This window comes from Sebastes fasciatus, chromosome 19 (genome assembly GCF_043250625.1).
Source record: "Sebastes fasciatus isolate fSebFas1 chromosome 19, fSebFas1.pri, whole genome shotgun sequence".
Taxonomy (NCBI): Eukaryota; Metazoa; Chordata; class Actinopteri; order Perciformes; family Sebastidae; genus Sebastes; species Sebastes fasciatus.
The window spans coordinates 4,590,758-4,608,617 of NC_133813.1; the positions used below are offsets into that span (position 1 = coordinate 4,590,758).

Here is a 17,860-nt window from a genome sequence, read left to right on the forward strand (position 1 = left end):
TGCACAGCACAGCATTTCAGAAAGTCACACTGTCTGGTCTATAATTAGACTTTTACATTCCCAGAGATGTACGTCATAGGTATTCTAGTTGCTCTAAATGAAATATGTGCTGGAAACATCATTTGATGCCTAGAGTAAGCGCACAAAATCAGCTCTGCCAAATGCATGCATCCTCTGCTTATATTTAATTTTGACAGATTATTATTATTATTATTATTATTATTATAAGTAATGATATGTGTTTCAACCAGTTATAGAATTACTTCTTGGCAAGCCTGTATACCTATCGGGCTAGATGGTGAAAAAACTGCAATGTTAACCCAGTTTATATTTGTATTTTCCTATATACTTAAGTATGTAACATATAACATTTTGTCTTCAAATCAAATATCACCTCACTTCAAAAAACGAACCCTGATTAAAAAAATTATAATCTATTTATAAAAGAGATATACTTCTTATTTAAATACAAGTTCTTCTTTCTTTCCTTCTTATTTGGGTAAAATTTGTTTCTTATTATTTTTCTTTTGCTGTTTTTTTTTTATAATTTACTGTATCTCTTAGACTTACACCACTGAGCTTTTCTTTTATTTATCTTTTTATTTATTTATTTTTGAAAAATTTCACTTCAGTAAATGTATAGTGATTCTCACAAAGTAAAATAGCCTACTCTTTGTTTGAGCCTACGTACTTTTTATTTTTGTAGATTTTTGTTTATTATTCTATGGAATTCGTTTGCTATTTATAAAAATGAAAATATTTTATATTTTTTCCTAAATAGGCATACATAAATCAGCAAAATTGTGGTTTTAAATGCTTTTACTTAAAAAAAAACAAAAAAACAAAAAAAACTAATGTTGTTGGTGAAGTTGTCCTTATATTTATTTTGGGCTGCTTTGGCAGATTATTATTATTATTATTATTATTATTATTATTATTATTATTATTATTAGTAGTAGTAGTAGTAGTAGTAGTAGTAGAGGTAGTAGAAGTAGTAGTAGTACTATTTGTATTAGTATTATATTATTATCATGTATAAGTAATAATATGTGTTTCAAAGGGGAAAAAACTTTTGCTGTTTTTGTAGAATTTACTGAATGCCACTGAGCTTTTCTTTTATTCATCTATTTATTTATGTAAATTGTGACATCAGTAACTGCAAAGTGATCTTCAGAGAGTAAAATACTCTTTGTATGACCCTATGTACCTTTTATTACCTAAATAATATAATAATAATAATAATAATAATAAACTTTATTTGTATAGCGCCTTTCCAAACATAGTTACAAAGTGCTTTACATAAGTTAAAATAGTGCAAACATCAAGATAAAAACAATACAGATTAAAAACATAAAAACATAGGCCAAAAATAAAATGTTGAACATAAGACTTTTGTACAAAAAGTCACCAATTATGAGATATACAGGAGGGACCTGCAGCGGGTGGTGAGGATGGCAGAAAAGGTGATTGGGACCACGTTACCCCCCCCCCCCCCCCCCCCTCAGTGACCTATACGCTGGCCGGCTCTGTAAGAAAGCCAGCTGTATCTCCAAAGACCCCACCCACCCTGGACATGTACTTTTTGCTCCCCTTCCCTCCGGTAGGAGATACAGGACAATTAAAACACACACCAACAGACTACGAAACAGCTTTTACCCACAGGCTGTCAAGTGTGTAGAACCCCCACCCCCACCCCTAAAGGCTGAGGACACTAGCTGCTGAACCATAATCATGGCACCTGCACTTTATGATGATCCACTTATTTATTTGTGTACTTTGTGATTGAATGTTTTTATGGTTGTTTTTAATGTTTGTTTTTACTGCAAAGAGTTGCTAAACTGCTTTTCGTTGTTTTCAATGACAATGACAATAAAGTCTCTATTCTATTCTATTCTATATGCATACATAAATTAACAAAATTGTGGGTTTTAAATGCTTTTATGAAAAAAAAAAAAAAAAAGATATATCTATCTATATATTATTGTTGTAGGTGAAGTTGTACTGCACCTTTAAGAACGACGTAGCAGTGACGTAGCCGCGGAGGGCGTGGTCGACTTGTGAGATGTCAGGGAGGAATGGCGGAATGGCGCTCGGCGCGGTATTTTGAACAATCGCCTTTTTTCCTTTCCTCGTTTAATCTGGAAACGTTGCCCAGCGAAACAAAACCATCACGGGGTAAGAAAGCGAGACTATGTGTCTACAAACTCTCTCTTTATGGTTTCGCTACACAGCGTCCAGAAAGAAGAAAGCACACTTTGTTTAAAGAGTAGCTGTTCAGTGTTGGACATATAGTGTTGTGCTAGCTTAGCGAGCTAACTAGCTAGCTTTGGGTTAGCTAGCAAGCTCAGCAAGTTTATTTGTTGTTTATTTGTTTTGCACAATTTAAGACTATACAACATAACAAAAATTAATAATATACAGTGCAGGAAGAGGCAAAAAACCCACTGGGCTTATCTGCACCTAGAGACAAGATTAATATAAAGAAATAATATGACAATTAGGACAATATATATATAATAACAACAATAACAATACAGTAAATATATCAAAAAAAGACACGTGTGTGTTACGTGGAAGTGTATGGTTAGTGTTTGTGAGGAGGATATTGATTTAAATATCTATAAAGACTTCTGGGAAATCATAACCAAACAACATTGTGAGTGGGAAACAATAAAAAACATAAAAACAGATACATGGATAACATTAGGAAAAGCTAGTAGAGTTGTCCTGCTGATGATGAAGATGATCTATTTAATAATCTATTTAAAATATGATTGATCAAATCATCTCCTTAGCTGAACCGCTCTCTGTGTCTGCTGATATTCAGCTAACATCAAATCATAACAGGTTTAATGTTGGATAAATACAACATTAAATTGTTGCTTGTTCTGTTTTTGTATGTTTTTGTATTTTGACATAATATGGTCCAACCACTAATGAATCATATCATATAGTACCTCTATACTCTTACTGAAAGTAGCCTACAAAAGTATCAGCATCAACATTTTCTTAAAGTACCAAAAGTAAAAGTACTCATTATGCAGAATGGCTCATATCTAAATAATTATAGGCCTATTATAATCAGAATCAGGTTTATTTTGCCAATTATACTGTACGTATATGCAGCTCTCTCATTGTACTTACACAGAATAGAAATAACAGCTACCAGAATACAATAATAAAAGTAAAAATATCAAATGTCAAATGTTCTGGAAGTTGTAAACAATCCAAATAGTGCAAATAAATAAATACTGGATGGATATAAATGGACTGAACAGTATGTACATGTGAAGATGTCTAGCCTTTATACTGTATGTATTATATATTGTTGTGTTTTGATGTTGTAGTCATTGTTTGTGTAAAGATTTGTAATGTGATTATGTACTGAAATGTAGCCTAAAACAGTTCAAAGTGGACTCCAGGAAGAATAGCTGGGCTTCAGACACAGCTAATGGAGATCTGAATAAAAGATAAAGATCCATTACAGTATTATGTGTGCTGACAGAAAGTTTTGTGTGTACTAATAGTTTAATTTAATCATGCAAACATGCTAAATTAAAGCAAAAGTAAAAGCTATTAACTTAGCTTAGTTGTTTTAATGTCTCTGTGTGCTGTCAAAACATAATGAAAATACAAAGTTAGCTGTTATATTCTGCTTTTTAGCTGTTCCCACATCACTTAGCAGCATATCTCATATTATATCTGGTTTTAAAAGAGGATTTTTATAAGTGTAAGGTCATAAATGTGTCATTTATAACCGGTTAGGCCATGCTAACTTGACTCATAGCCTCCTAAGAAAGCACAGGCCATTCAGGTAAATCTATAAGTGCAGTTGTATTAAAATGTTTTAATCCTAGATGGATGTTTCAAGTGACAGGAGGGATTATATATTGAAGGCTAGCATTGTTTATTATCAGCTAAAAGAGTTGCTAGTAAGCCCTTTAGTTACCAGGAAGTGTTGTCTTCAGCTCTCATGTATGCTAGCTGTGCTGCTATGTGGTGGGTGAAGTGATTTAGCTGAAGTGTGAGATAATATCTATCCCTTATTGTCAGCTAAGTGTTAGCCTGGAGAGCTAACAAGAGTTGATGACGAGGTAAAAATGGCGGATCTTTCGAAATCCTACCCCGGCCCTGAAATAGTAACGCAGACAGCAAACCCTCTTTAAACCCCAACTAGGAGCACTTCTGAGGGGTGTTTTTAACATATAAGACTGCAGCTCAGCATTGGTTGCTTTCATGCAAAAACAAGCAGAAGCAGTTAGCACACAGCGTGTGTGTGTGTGTGTAGTATGGGCTGGGTGAAGGGTTCATATGTGCGTTTCGGTGGATTAATGTTGAGTAGAGAGTTGCAGCAGGACAAAGATACACGCCTGCTGAGATGATCCGCTGCGGCCTATAGCTAACCCAGCATCAGCTGTCAGGCTGTGTCAAACATTAGTGGAAACTCATACACGTACTCTCCATTGATTACTGAACTAATAATATACAGGTATCTGCATAAAGTAAAGCATGTTTTATTGTGCACACAGCTAACTCGCTACTAGCTTTAACTGCCCTGCTTGTTTGTTTATTTCTTGCAACGCCTTTTGCAAGCATTATTGTCTATTTGTTTATTTGTTTTGCACAATTTAAGACTATACAATATAACAAAAATGAATAATATACAGTGCAGGAAGAGGCAAAAAACCCACTGGGCTTATCTGAAGCCTCCACCTAGAGACAAGATTAATATAAAGAAATAATATGACTACATAATAGTGATAAGAAACAATTAGGACAAGATATATATATATATAATAACAATACAGTAAATATATCATTGTCCACTTATTTATTAATTATGTAGGTAGGTAGGTAGGTACTTTATTCATCCCCGAGGGGAAATTTCTGAGTTACAGCAGCAAAAGATGGAACAAGCACACAACAAGATTAAGAATAGAATAAGAATAAATAAGATATAAAATAAACATTAGCAATAAATACTCTTAAAAGCTGGTTAGCAAGTGCCAAATGTCCAATTATGATGCATGTCTGACTGCACTGCTGGATGGATGAGTGACAGTGTGTGAGTGTGTGTGTGAGAGAGGGGGGTTGTTATTTAGTTAGTCCAGAGATGAGTTGTAAAGTCTGATGGCAGTGGGTAGGAAGGACCTTCTGTGCCGCTCCGTGGTGCACTGAGGTAGGAGAAGTCTTTCGCTGAATGTGCTCCTCTGTCTGGCCAAAGTGTGGTGAAGTGGGTGGGTGGTGTTGTCCATAATATAATATAAATGTAATAAATATAATGTAGAGCAAATTGAGAGCAATACACCAGAAATAAATATATATTTTTGAATTGTAAATCTTGTTTATTGCAATTAAATGCATTAACTCTAAACAAAAGTACAAATTTGATATTGAGCATCTTGCCACTGGGTTTTCTGTGCAGTCCTGTTTTTCCATGGCATCAAGAAAACGCTTAGTTGCTGGCCTTTTCTTGACTCAGATTGATTTAGGTGATGCTATTTATAGGTCCACCTTGTCCAAACTTGACCTCCTGTATCACTCAGCCCCGAGGTATGTCACTAATTCTAGCCTCAGGGCCCACCATTGTACCTTATACAGCATGAACCGGCGACCCTCCGGTTCCCAAGCCAAGTCCCTATGGACTGAGCTACTGCCATAAAAATAATGAATGAAAAATTTGCATATCTGTGACATTCGTTACAGCTACGATAAAAACTGATTGCATTGTTCTTTTGGGATCAACAGAGAGCTGAGACTTTGCAAGCATGGATGTGGTGTCACCAGAGCTCAACAGCCTCCTTCCTGATGAGATCATGGATACTGAGGCCATAGAGGACATCCCTCACTCCCAACCGGTCGGCACCGCGGCCCAGTCAGAGCCCAGCGATGACGCACCGGTGCCGATGGAAACGGATACGCCCATGGCTTCAGAAAATTTGAGCCTCTGTTCAAATGCCACCTCAATAGAACACACAAAGGCTCTCACCACCTCCACTGCCTCAGACACCACATTCAGCATCAGCTCCGGGAGTCTGCTTCCTATCTCCATTTCCAGTACATCGTCATCGCTTCTTACCCTCAAACCAGCCATGGCTACTTCCATAGCCGCTACCAAAACGACAGATAGTTTGACTGGGACTAGTATCACTACAAGCGGGTTACAGAGGCTCACGGCTCCCTTTACCATCTCTGCTGCAAACCACCAGATCATTCTCAACAAGGTGGCCTCATCTCAAGCCACAGAAGCAGCAAAGTCTGCAGGTACACCCCAGGTCATCAAGCAGGAAGGACAAAAACTTTTGGTTACAGCGATAGGAAAGTCGGGGCAGCCTATAGTGTTGCAGTTACCACACACGGTCAGCAAGCCTGGCGTTTCACAGACTTTAGGAGACAACAAATCTCAACCTCAACAGTATAAAGTGGTGACTATTGGTGGGAGGACGGAGCTGAAGCCGGTGATGGGGAGTGTTGGCAACCAGCTGACCACATTACAGGCCCAGCAGCTGAAGACTGTACAGGTAACATTGATTGTTTTGTGTTATAATGCAATATTTACCGATTGATGTTGATAGTATTTGACAATGTAATATTATATATAGTATATGTAATATTGCATTTGAAAATTTGCAACATATTTGTGATACATTAAATATAATTATTAATGCAAATTTTAGCTTTTGGACAATAAGACTGCACACACTATTTACAAACTATTTATTAGCTATTAAGGCTGCACGATTTTATCTAATCAAAATATCTAATTGCGATTATTTTAACTGATATTGCGATATTAGAGGGAATGATCATTTTTACATCATTCTCACTTTCAATGAAAACGTGTTAAAATGATTATAGTGTGATTTTTATGGGGATCTGTACCAAACAAATATGTTTTCTTAAGTCTGTAGAATATGATGTGTTGGCCAGGACATCTCTGCAGCACCACCATATTTAATCTAAAATGCAATTTTGACACACATTTCACCTTTAACAAATATTGTGATTTTAACAAATACTGCGATTTGAAAATTGCAGTAGGCCATATTGCGATACTGATAACATTTTGATTAATTATGCAGCCCTATTAGCTATAAACATTGTAATAAAAACATGACTGGCTTTGTTAGATTGAATCTCAGTGTTTTCCATCCAATGGCCTGGCCAAGAAGTAAACATTAACATAAGCTTTTATGCCCTAAAATGACCTTAAACAACATGAGAACAGCTGTTTGTTAGACAGATGACATTTTTCTGTCGTCGCATTCCTAATATGCACAAGCTTAAAAAGCGTGTTTGTGTATAAATGTCTCCTTTTATAGTGAAGAAGTGAAGTGAAGTGTAGTTATAATCTCGCTTACACATTGAAGAATGATCCAAGATTCAACTAGATATCGCTTGCAGATGGGAATAGTTTGGATTAATAATTTCCACTTAAGTTATGAATAATGTGTGAATAGAATGCACATAAATCTCACTGAATATCTCCACAGATTGCCAAGAAAACACCGGTATCCTCCGCTGCACCAATCAAGTTTATCATCACAAAAACTGTTAACAGCAAAGGTCTACATCCTCAGACATCAGTATCTCCTGTTATTGCGGGTAAGTTTATTTGCATTGCTGTCATGTCATTGCTGTTTTTTTTTGTCAGTGAACTCAAAGCTACATCCTTTTTTAAAACCTTTTTGATTCTGTTTCAGCTGTATTTAAGCCACTTTTTCTCAAATCTTGTGCCGTGTGTTCACAGGACGTGTCCTGACACAGAGTTCTCCAGGGATGCCCCAGAGGACCATCACTCTGTCGGAGCCCCACAACACCAGTATACAAAGTATCTCCGGCAAAAAGATTGCTATTTCACCGCTTAAGACTCCCAGCAAGGTAAATTCTACACACCAATCGTCATTTACCAAATAAAGGATTCATTTTCTCTTTTTTTCTTTTATGTTAGTGAAGTGTTTCCCATTTATTTTCAGTTTAATTCAACATTAACAAGCTGCAGGTTCCTAGAAATACCATCACTACAGTTATGGTTATGCTTGAAGGGATAGTTCGGGTATTTCGAAGTGGGATTGTATGAGGTACTTATCCATAGTCAGTGTATTACCTACAGTAGATGCTTAGAGAAACAGACAGGAGTACCAGCACGGGAGCAAAGCAATGCACTGCTGTAGACGGAGGCAGCAAAATGTATTTTAGACACCTAAAAGAAAGGCTCACCTAAAAACATCAGTATCATTGTAAGTGTACACTATATTTAGAATATTTCGCCTGTTTACCTTGCCATGAGACAACTATACAGTCTACGTTTCTGATGGGGAACTGAAGCCATTATCTACGCTCTCACTACAGCAACCAGACTCCATTGAAGAAAGCAGTAATTTTACCTTGCAGAACAAAGGAGTTACTGGTCTACCGCTGCCTCGATCAGTTAGTATGTTTGTGTTATTGTGTGACTTTGGTTAGTTCGGATTCACTAAAGTCACAAAATAACACAGAGAAAGCACAGGTGTCCTTAATAACCTTAACGATGTTCAATTTAAGAGGGCCAGAAAGTCAGTCAGCCGGTACGCACAGTACCAGAGCCCTAGAGCTGACACACCTACATGGAATACAGAAATCATTAATGTTATTATATACACCTGTTTGCCAAATCAAACTATCCACTGTGACAAAGGTCTGTTATACTTTTCATTCAGTTTCTGTCAGCATATGCAGTGTTAATTCTTGATTGTTTGAGGCAGTAACCTTCATGCAACACAACACCCCTAATTTAAGCTGGTTGTTAGTTTATATGTGTGGGCCAAACATTAATAGTATGTGAGAATATTAATATCTATTTTTGATCAGGTCAGTAGTTGGACTGATCGTGCTCCGCTCTCCTTGTTTGTCTCTGCCAGGTGACCGTGGTATCGGTGGCTTCTCCGACATCCGGCGCCTCTCAGAAGTCTATGACGCTGCCTGTCAATGTAGCACTTGGCCAGCAGATCCTAACAGTCCAACAGTCCACATCAGGATCTCCAGTCAAGGTGGCCACCGGCCAAACCACGACACAGGTAAGATCACAGCTGGTCTCTGTTTATTATCAGCTGGAGTGTGGACAGTGAAGTGCTTGGGGATGGTTTTATAACAACTTCTCGTGCTCCTGCATTGCTAAAGAAGCCACGATCACCTTTAATGTAGAAAAGACAGCTGCATTAAAACACCTTGTTTACCTCGATGATAAGTTGAAGTTGAGATGCAACTAACAATATTTTTCATTATCTATTAATCTGTCAATTATTTTCCTCAAATAATCAACTCATAATTTGATAAAAAAACATCAAGAAATTATGAAAATATGCAGTTTACTATCGTAAAAGAGCAGCAAATCCTTTCAACTGAGATGCTGGATCTGACTTTAACCCCCTTTTTTGGGGGGTAAAATGTCCCCAGAACTTAATTTAGACCCTGATCCCTGCGGTGGAAAAGCAATGAGTTCCTCAAAAGGTTCTTAGTTCCAGGGGGAAGTTTCTGCGGTGGATTAAGATTTAACTTGACTATCGTTGATTTTCATGTCCAAGTTGATTTACTCTTCTGTCATTTGTACTTAAAGCTCTGTTTTGTATCTGTTTTTGAACATTTTCAGGGTATTAAACAGGTGCAGTCAGTGTCTGTGGGAGGAGTCGGCGGCTCCCAGTTCAAGACCATCATCCCACTGTCCACGCAGACGAATGTGCAGCAGATTCAGGTTCCAGGTAGCCGGTTCCACTACGTCCGCCTCGTCACGGCAACAACAGCGAGCAGCACGGGACAGCCCAGTGGTCCCAGCACCAGCTCTATACAGACAGGTGACCTGTTGATAGTGATAACAAACCTTGATGACACTTGTTGAAGCTCTTCTGTAGCAACTAATGCTTCTTAATGTCCCACAGCTAAGCCCATGGTGGTCAGTACGGGAGCAGTCAGGATGTCTGTCCCGATCGTCCCAGCACAGACCATCAAACAGGTAACTTTGCTATTCTATAAATGATATTTATGTTCATTCAGACAGAGCTTTTTCTTTTGACCTGCATTCATGGATTATTTTCCCTGTAGATGGCACCGAAGCCCTTAACATCAGCAACGGTAGTAACCACCAATCAGACACAGCAACGCCTCATCATGCCCGCCACTCCACTGCCCCAGATCCAGCCCAACTTCACCAACCTCCCTCCAGGCACCGTTCTGGCACCAGCTCCAGGAGGCGGGAACGTGGGCTATGCAGTCGTGCCAGCACAATACGTCACACAGGTTGGTGTTTTTTTTTTTTGTGTTTGTGTTTTTTAATTTACTACTCTTTGATATTCACATTTTTTTTATTGTGTTATCTGCCTCCTCTGTAGCTCCAGCAGACGCCGTTCGTGACCCTCGCCAGCAGCTCTGGTTTCGCCGCAGCCCCCGGTATCCAGACTCAGGCCAGAATGCCTCTCAATGGGTAAGGAGGGACATGAAGGCACTTCTTATTTGATGTGGGACAGACTGACTAAATAATTGAACTATATGAGAGACATTAGTGTGAACTAAAAAAATAAATTGGGCTTTAATGGAAAAACTCTCTTGCCTACTTCAGAAACCAAATGTATTTTGTATTAAAGAAAGTTTACTTTCACATTTCCTGTCTCGCTCTGTCAATTGAAGCTCACACTGAAAACACAATTTAACTGAAATATAAATAAAGAGAGATTAGATTATACTATTTTTAAATGAAGACTGCAGAATTATAACTATACTAATTGATTGGTTGAATGTGCTTTTGGTTTAATTTTAATGTAAGTAATATTATTCTTTGGCTCACAGCTTGTCAACAGCAGAAACAACCTCAAGACCGAGGAAACCATGCAACTGCACCAAGTCGCAGTGCCTCAAACTGTAAGTATGACTGTGATTTAAACCTGTTTACTGTTGACTGTCCTAGTGTTGCATTTGTTTGATAAAAGTGTGTAGATACAGCCCGACCTGATCAATGTACTGTGCTGTATGTGTAACTGTATTACATGTACAGTATGTCAATCCACTTCTGTTTGTGAGATATATGCTGCTAACTCACAGCCTTGTGTTTTTCTTCCTCTAGATACTGTGACTGCTTTGCAAATGGAGAGTTCTGCAATAATTGTAACTGCAATAACTGCTTCAATAACCTGGAACATGAAACGGAGCGTCTCAAAGCTATAAAGGTAAGGTTGGAGGTCTGTGAGAACACAAGTTGCTTTCCTGTCGCACAGATGAATGAAGGTGAAAATGTGTGTTTTCACAGACCTGTCTGGACCGGAACCCAGAAGCCTTCAAACCTAAAATCGGTAAAGGAAAAGAGGGCGAGTCGGACCGTCGACACAGCAAAGGCTGCAACTGCAAACGATCAGGCTGCTTGAAGAACTACTGCGAGTGTTACGAGGTGGGTTTCCCCTCACTGCGTTGTTTACAGGAGCTGTTTTAATCTAATTGTAAAGCCCAGTTTGTCGCTTTCTAACTGATTACATTTCCTTTGCTTTAACCTCGAAGGCGAAGATCATGTGCTCGTCCATTTGTAAGTGCATCGGCTGTAAGAACTTTGAGGAGAGCCCGGAGAGGAAGACGTTAATGCACTTAGCTGACGCAGCAGAAGTGAGGGTACAGCAGCAGACTGCAGCGAAGACCAAGCTGTCGTCGCAGATCTCAGACCTGCTCATGAGGACGACACCTGTTATCTCAAGTGGAGGCGGGAGGTACTGCAACACTTTTCTCTAGAGCAACAATATGTTACAGGAGAGTTATCATAACAGCTAAAGTTGTTTTTAATGATGACGGGGAAAAAAAGTATTATTTTAATACAACCAAATCAGTAACACAGAATTATCAAATGGTTCATCAAAATAAGGCCAAACACTGTCCCAAACAAGCACGAACAAATGACCACTAATAATAACAATGCAGGTTAAGAAACAGTCTCCGTTTAATACTGATGCCTCTATATGACCTCCTTAAGTAAACGAGACCATGAGCAAGAAGATTGGCTATTTCTATATAGTTATTCTTAATGCTTGTCATCGGAACCACTGGGTCCGTTTCGGGCATGAAATCATGCAGGTTCACCAGAAACTACTTCAGCTCAAACTCCAGCCTTGGACCGACCCGGATCTGGCTTCGCTGCAGCCTTTGACCTGCAGTCAGAGCTCCGGCAGGAGGTGGAGAGCTCCGCACCAGGCCAGGAGCAGCAGAGCTTCCCCACGCTGCTCAGCCGGTCCCCGCTTGGAGCCAACACTGACACCACACTGCTGGATGCCCAGACCGTATGGCTGGGCCGCTGGAGGGAAGGGAGATACGGGAGAACCAGAACCAGGACTAAGCGGGACAGACTGTCAGACCCTGCTGCTGTAAAATTAGAGGCTTTCTAAAGGAACTGGTGCTTGGAAACACATTTGCTTTTGTCCACAGGGACCGCCAAAATCAACACAAAATGAAAGTTCCTCGTAGTAACTGTGATTATATACAATGCGATGTGTCCGTGAAGATTGTGACACCAATGTAATGTAACTTATGAACAGACGTAACATGGAAAGGGGAGAGCTGACCGAGGTTCTAAACGGGTTCCAAGCTTGCTCAACTGTTGTTGGAGCACAGAGCGAAAAGGCGTGGGACTTAGGAAGGGTCAATTGTAGTTTTTTGAATGATATTTATGTAGGAAATTAAAATTAAGAGGTGATTACTAAATGTAAATACATTTAATAGCTATTGCTGAAATAAAATGGCAACCATGAATATCAAAATTAGGGTGTGATTTAATGGCTCTTCAAGTCATTTGATGAGTTCAGTCTGTGTGTAACATGGCTGTAACTCACCACCTCTGCTAACAGATGATAGCTGGTGACATGAAGAAAGATGCATTTTCTCACCAAGGCCCTGTTTTCCTTTCCCCGCAGGCTGCCACATACGTTTGTAACGAAGGAGGTGCTTGAAGCGACGTGCGAGTGTCTGCTGGAACAGGCCAAAAAGGCCGAACAGACTCATCAGCCTCAGCAGGAAGCGGAGAGGATGATCCTGGAGGAGTTCGGACACTGCCTCATGAGGATAATCAATTCGGCGGGGAAAGCCAAAGCAGACTGCGCCTCCATCAACTGCTAGGCCGAGCAGCGCTCTGGCTCTCCCCACCCTCGAACCCGAACCCAGCTGTGGGGGGGCCCGAGAGGCACGGATTACTCTGTCTCGGACCCCTGGGGGTTTCTCTCCTGCAGGGAAACAGTTTGTCTCCCTCATTAAAGGGCAGAACAATGATCTGAAAGTAGATCCCCCTGCCTTGGGCAAGCCTAAGGCCAGCTGGAATAATAAACATAGAACAGACGTTTAAGGACAAATGGACAGAGCACACCGCCTCTGATGGACCTTTTAACGCTGTTCTCCCACTTCTTCACCTTGCTGTGATGGACAGAAATGACTGAGCAACGTAGTGCTGAACAGGGATTTCTTCACTTTATTTTCCCTACAGGGCCCCATCAAATCTCTGTGTGTCCTCTGAACTTTTGTTCTTCCATTTTCTTCCGTTTTTCTTTTCCCCTTTTTTGAAAATGAAATCCCTGTAATTTTTATGTAATCATTTGTGCTTACAGTAGACAAACAGAACATGTATCTTTTGATATTTATTTTGACACGTATTTGTAATCATTGTGGGCGCTAATATTGTGTGGCTTATAGTGCTGCAAATTGTTAATTATTATTATTAACCGAGGCTAGGCTAAATTGTTTCAAGGAAAATGAGTAGAGGCAATCTTACGTTGTATCCCTATGAATGCACACACATGATGCATTATGCACACACACACAGAGAGCACGGCTCAGAAGAGTTGGAATATGGCAGTGGAGGTAGACGTTTCTTCTGGTGCTGTTTTCTGTTTTATCAGTCACATTGCTTACTGTACATTAAAAACATCATGAATGGAAAAACAATTGAGACTTATACGACTTATTAAATGATGTTCCTAACTAGAGGCGAGCAGGTTAATGTAACACAGAGCAGATTACAGCTACTTGATCCGTTGTATGACAGTCAAATGACAGATATTTACACCATATGCTCTTAAGATATATTGTTAGGACACAGGAAATATCCACTGCATCATGAATGCATGGCATAGTTTCACTTCCCCTTAACAACATATTTGCTTCTTGCCATCTTAGCAGTCATCTTCTGTTTTATGTCTCCATTTTGTTTTTGTTATATTGTTTTTGTTTTTAAACCATACCATCTTATCAGTAAATTAATCAGGGCACAAATGTGATGTTAGGACAATGTGTACATTTCTTGTATTTTAAAGGTCCCATATTATAAAAGTGAGATTTTCATGTTTTTTTTTATTATAAAGCAGGCTTAAGTCCTATATAAATACTGTGAAAGTATCGAAACACTCAATCCACAGGGAAAACACACACAGCCCGTATTCAGAAACTCTGCATTTGAAACAAGCTGTCAGGATTTCTGCCCATTTGTGATGTCACAAATATACAATATTTAGACCCTTGACACAATTTTAAACGTAAATATTCTAAATGTGTCCCAGTTTATTCCTGGTTGCAATGTATGTGAATGACATCAGCTGACAGGAAGTACACATGTACCCAAGCTGTTGCCTAGCAACGCAATTCTGTTGCAATTCCGTCAAAATGCGCTAAAACGGAGCGTTTCAGACAGAGGGCAAATACAGGTATATTCAGGCTGACAGTATGAGGAAAATAAAGTTGTTTTTTTTAACATTACAGCATGTAAGCATGTTCTAGTAGAAACACAAAATACAAGTATGAACCTGAAAATGAGCAAGATATGGGACCTTTAAAACAAAGGATCAATATAGTATTGATTAATCTATGAAAATGTACATATTCCCCCAAAAAATGGCAGTAATTCAGAATCTGGTGAGGTTTTATTAATTGTATATAATTAAAAAAAAGGTTGCATTCCCCAGTTTCCTTCACAAATTAGAAGAAAAGAAGTACATCCCACCCAGTAGGTGGTGGTAATGTGCACAGAGTGGAAACTCAATAAACCGGAAGAAGAAGAAAAGACCTGGAAGTTAGATGAAGGCTGCTGCAGAAGTGGAGCAGTATGCATGCTCGAGGTCCTCTCTCAGGAAAATGTTACATAGGAACGTTTATATTCCTCTTACAGGTGTTAAAAGTGCACGTTTTGTGCATATTAATTTTAAGCATTTGTGCATATTAATATTTTGAGCATGATTTTTAAACGAGGTTTGGTTCAGTAATAGCATATCACTGCACGTGGGCGTCCACGTCTGATAATTTGGTAAGTAAATGATAAATTAAATCCGTTATTACTCTGTTTTTAGTGATAAAGTGGTAATTAACCCGCTTCATGTAGTAAACCCACCACCTCTAGACCACGTGGTCATTGAGGACAGCGTGTTCTAGAGTGATAGATGCGCACCAAAGTCCTATTAAAAAATTTAGTATTTAAGTGTTAACTCGTTAATTGACCAATATTTATCAGCCAACAGAACAGGACTTAAACATTTTCTTAAATTAAAACAGCAACTCTTCAATTCGGCATACATCCTATAATCTGAATGCTTGTTTTTTTATGCAATAACTGCATTTTTTCACCACCTAAAATGTCTGTTTATTTATCTTTATTTATTTATTTGCACATATAGAAACTGCACAAAATCCAGTCAATGAAAAAAAAACAAGAAATGTGACAGGAGAGGTCAAGAAGCCACAGGCTTATGTATAAAAAGGACCTCCCCCCAACACCAGGAGAAAAAAAAAACAATAACAAAAAAGGAAAAAATATCTAAACTAACATAATTTTAAAAATACAACAAAAGTTAAACAAGAAGTACACAAAATGTGCAGAAAAATCTAACTACACAATCCAATAAAAACAATGAAATACATACAAAAAACAGTACAGAAAAAAAGGAAAAATTTATCTAAACATATCAAAAGATAATTAGACATCATGAATGATCATTTCCTTTTAAAATGTTCTAAGGATAACGAGCTCTTGATAACATGTATTTTGGTGTTCCATATTTGTACACCACGATATCTGAGGGAATACTGGCCATGTCTTGTAAAAAGGCAGGTGAAGATGATTAACCTGTCTAGTATTATGTGAATGAATTTGAGAATTACATTTAAAGAAGTTGCTTAACGATGATGTCTGTCTGACAGATCAACTGAAGAACAGGAATTCCAGCGAAATCTGCAGTGTGGACCTGACATGCATGTATGTATTGCAGTTCTGTTATTATAATGAATAGTGAAGTGAATAGCCATCCCAATGATTATACCAATCACTACCCATCTGACCCATTCATATGTCTGGGGAAGATTATTCATGACTTTATTAATGAGGGTTTTGGCATTAATTTTCCATCTAAAGTGCTTGCTGCTGCTGCTGCTGCTGCTATGTGAAAATAACTTAAATATCTGCATTGTTCTTTCAGGGTCGACCTGCTGAAGTGAAAGTGAGTCCAGGTGCATCTACCAAAAGCACTTAACTGTTTGTTTTTTTTGTTTTTTTTAAGTTATCCATTACCAAATAAATACAAATTGTGACGTAAAGTTGATTTGTGTGTGAGTTTTTCTTTGCCTTTTCAGACATTGTGTATATTCATAACCAGACGTACCCTGCTTTATTACAGGCATATTGACTTAATTGAACAATTATAGATTAATCTCTCATATATTGTTATATTTTTTCTCCTCATTTCACTCCCTGACCATTATCAGAATTGGGTGTCAGTGGTGGAAAGTTAAGTCCATTGTACTCAAGTGTACTTGAGTACAATATTGAGGTACTTGTATTTTACTTGTGCATCTCCATTTGATGCTAATTTATACTTCCATTACATTTCTGATTAATGTATCTGCCCTTTGGAGTTACTTCTGAGATTAAGATTTTATATTAAAAATGCATTGTTAAATATTAAACCAGTGGCACCAACTGTTTTTGGCTTGTGACCCTCCCTCCATAAAAGTGGTTTGTAGTTGGGGCTCCTCAAGTTTCTACTTAAAGAAAATGTATGGTTTTATTTAAATAACTATTTGAGGTCTAAAGAAGTAGAATTCGGTGTTTCAGCACTTTAACTTTTAAAACTTATAGCACATTTTGCTCATAATACTTACATACTTTTACTGAAGTTCAATTTTGAATGGAGGCTTTTACTTATAATGGAGTATTTTTAGGCTTTTACTTCGGTAAAGTACTTTATTTTTATCTTATTTTTTTTAATAATTTTCATGCAAAGTAAATATTCTGCATGAATACAGGGTTTTATATTATGCAACATAGCACAATCTATCAAGATCACAGTGTGAAAGAGAGATACAGCAGGTCCTGCTGCTGGAACACTTTTATATATGAAATATTTAAAAAATAAAATAATATTAACACATTAAATGTATTTATCCTCCACAATCATTTTATTTTGAATTATTTCAAATGTAAAAATCTTCAATTTATTTAACTTATTCCAGCTTTGGTATGATATTAGTTATAACTATTATATTATAGTTATTATGTAAAAGACTAGTACAGCATAGCATAGTTAGCATGCTAGCAGGGGTAGCATAGTTAGCATGCTAGTAGGAGTAGCATAGTTAGCATGCTAGTAGGAGTAGCATATTTAGCATGCTAGCAGGGGTAGCATATTTAACATCCTAGCAGGGATAGCAAAGTTAGCATGCTAGCAGGGGTATCTGTAGACAAAAGACTGTATATAATTACCTATGATAATAATTAGTATGTTTTTATGTATTATTATGTAATTATGTATTATATTAGTTATAACTATTATAGTATAGTTATTATGTAAAAGACTTGTACAGCATAGCAGAGTTAGCATGCTAG

The 17,860-nt window shown here is 38.0% G+C and overlaps 1 protein-coding gene and 1 long non-coding RNA gene across 2 annotated transcripts; both read left to right on the top strand.

Moving 5' to 3' along the window:
• The first annotated feature begins 2,040 nt into the window (after positions 1 to 2,040).
• Positions 2,041 to 13,938, top strand: lin54 (lin-54 DREAM MuvB core complex component). The gene is made up of 14 exons (XM_074617388.1): positions 2,041 to 2,175; positions 5,749 to 6,521; positions 7,494 to 7,605; positions 7,751 to 7,881; positions 8,901 to 9,056; positions 9,629 to 9,830; positions 9,915 to 9,988; positions 10,078 to 10,272; positions 10,365 to 10,456; positions 10,819 to 10,890; positions 11,093 to 11,195; positions 11,276 to 11,413; positions 11,521 to 11,723; positions 12,918 to 13,938. Exons 2-14 carry the CDS (start codon positions 5,769 to 5,771, stop codon positions 13,117 to 13,119), a joined length of 2,433 nt encoding a protein of 810 aa, XP_074473489.1. The 5' UTR covers positions 2,041 to 2,175; positions 5,749 to 5,768; the 3' UTR covers positions 13,120 to 13,938.
• Positions 13,939 to 15,157: 1,219 nt separating this feature from the next.
• Positions 15,158 to 16,573, top strand: LOC141757114 (uncharacterized). Its single transcript, XR_012591589.1, has 3 exons — positions 15,158 to 15,289; positions 16,180 to 16,234; positions 16,455 to 16,573. It is a non-coding gene; the product is annotated as an uncharacterized LOC141757114 (long non-coding RNA).
• The last annotated feature ends 1,287 nt before the right edge of the window (positions 16,574 to 17,860 follow it).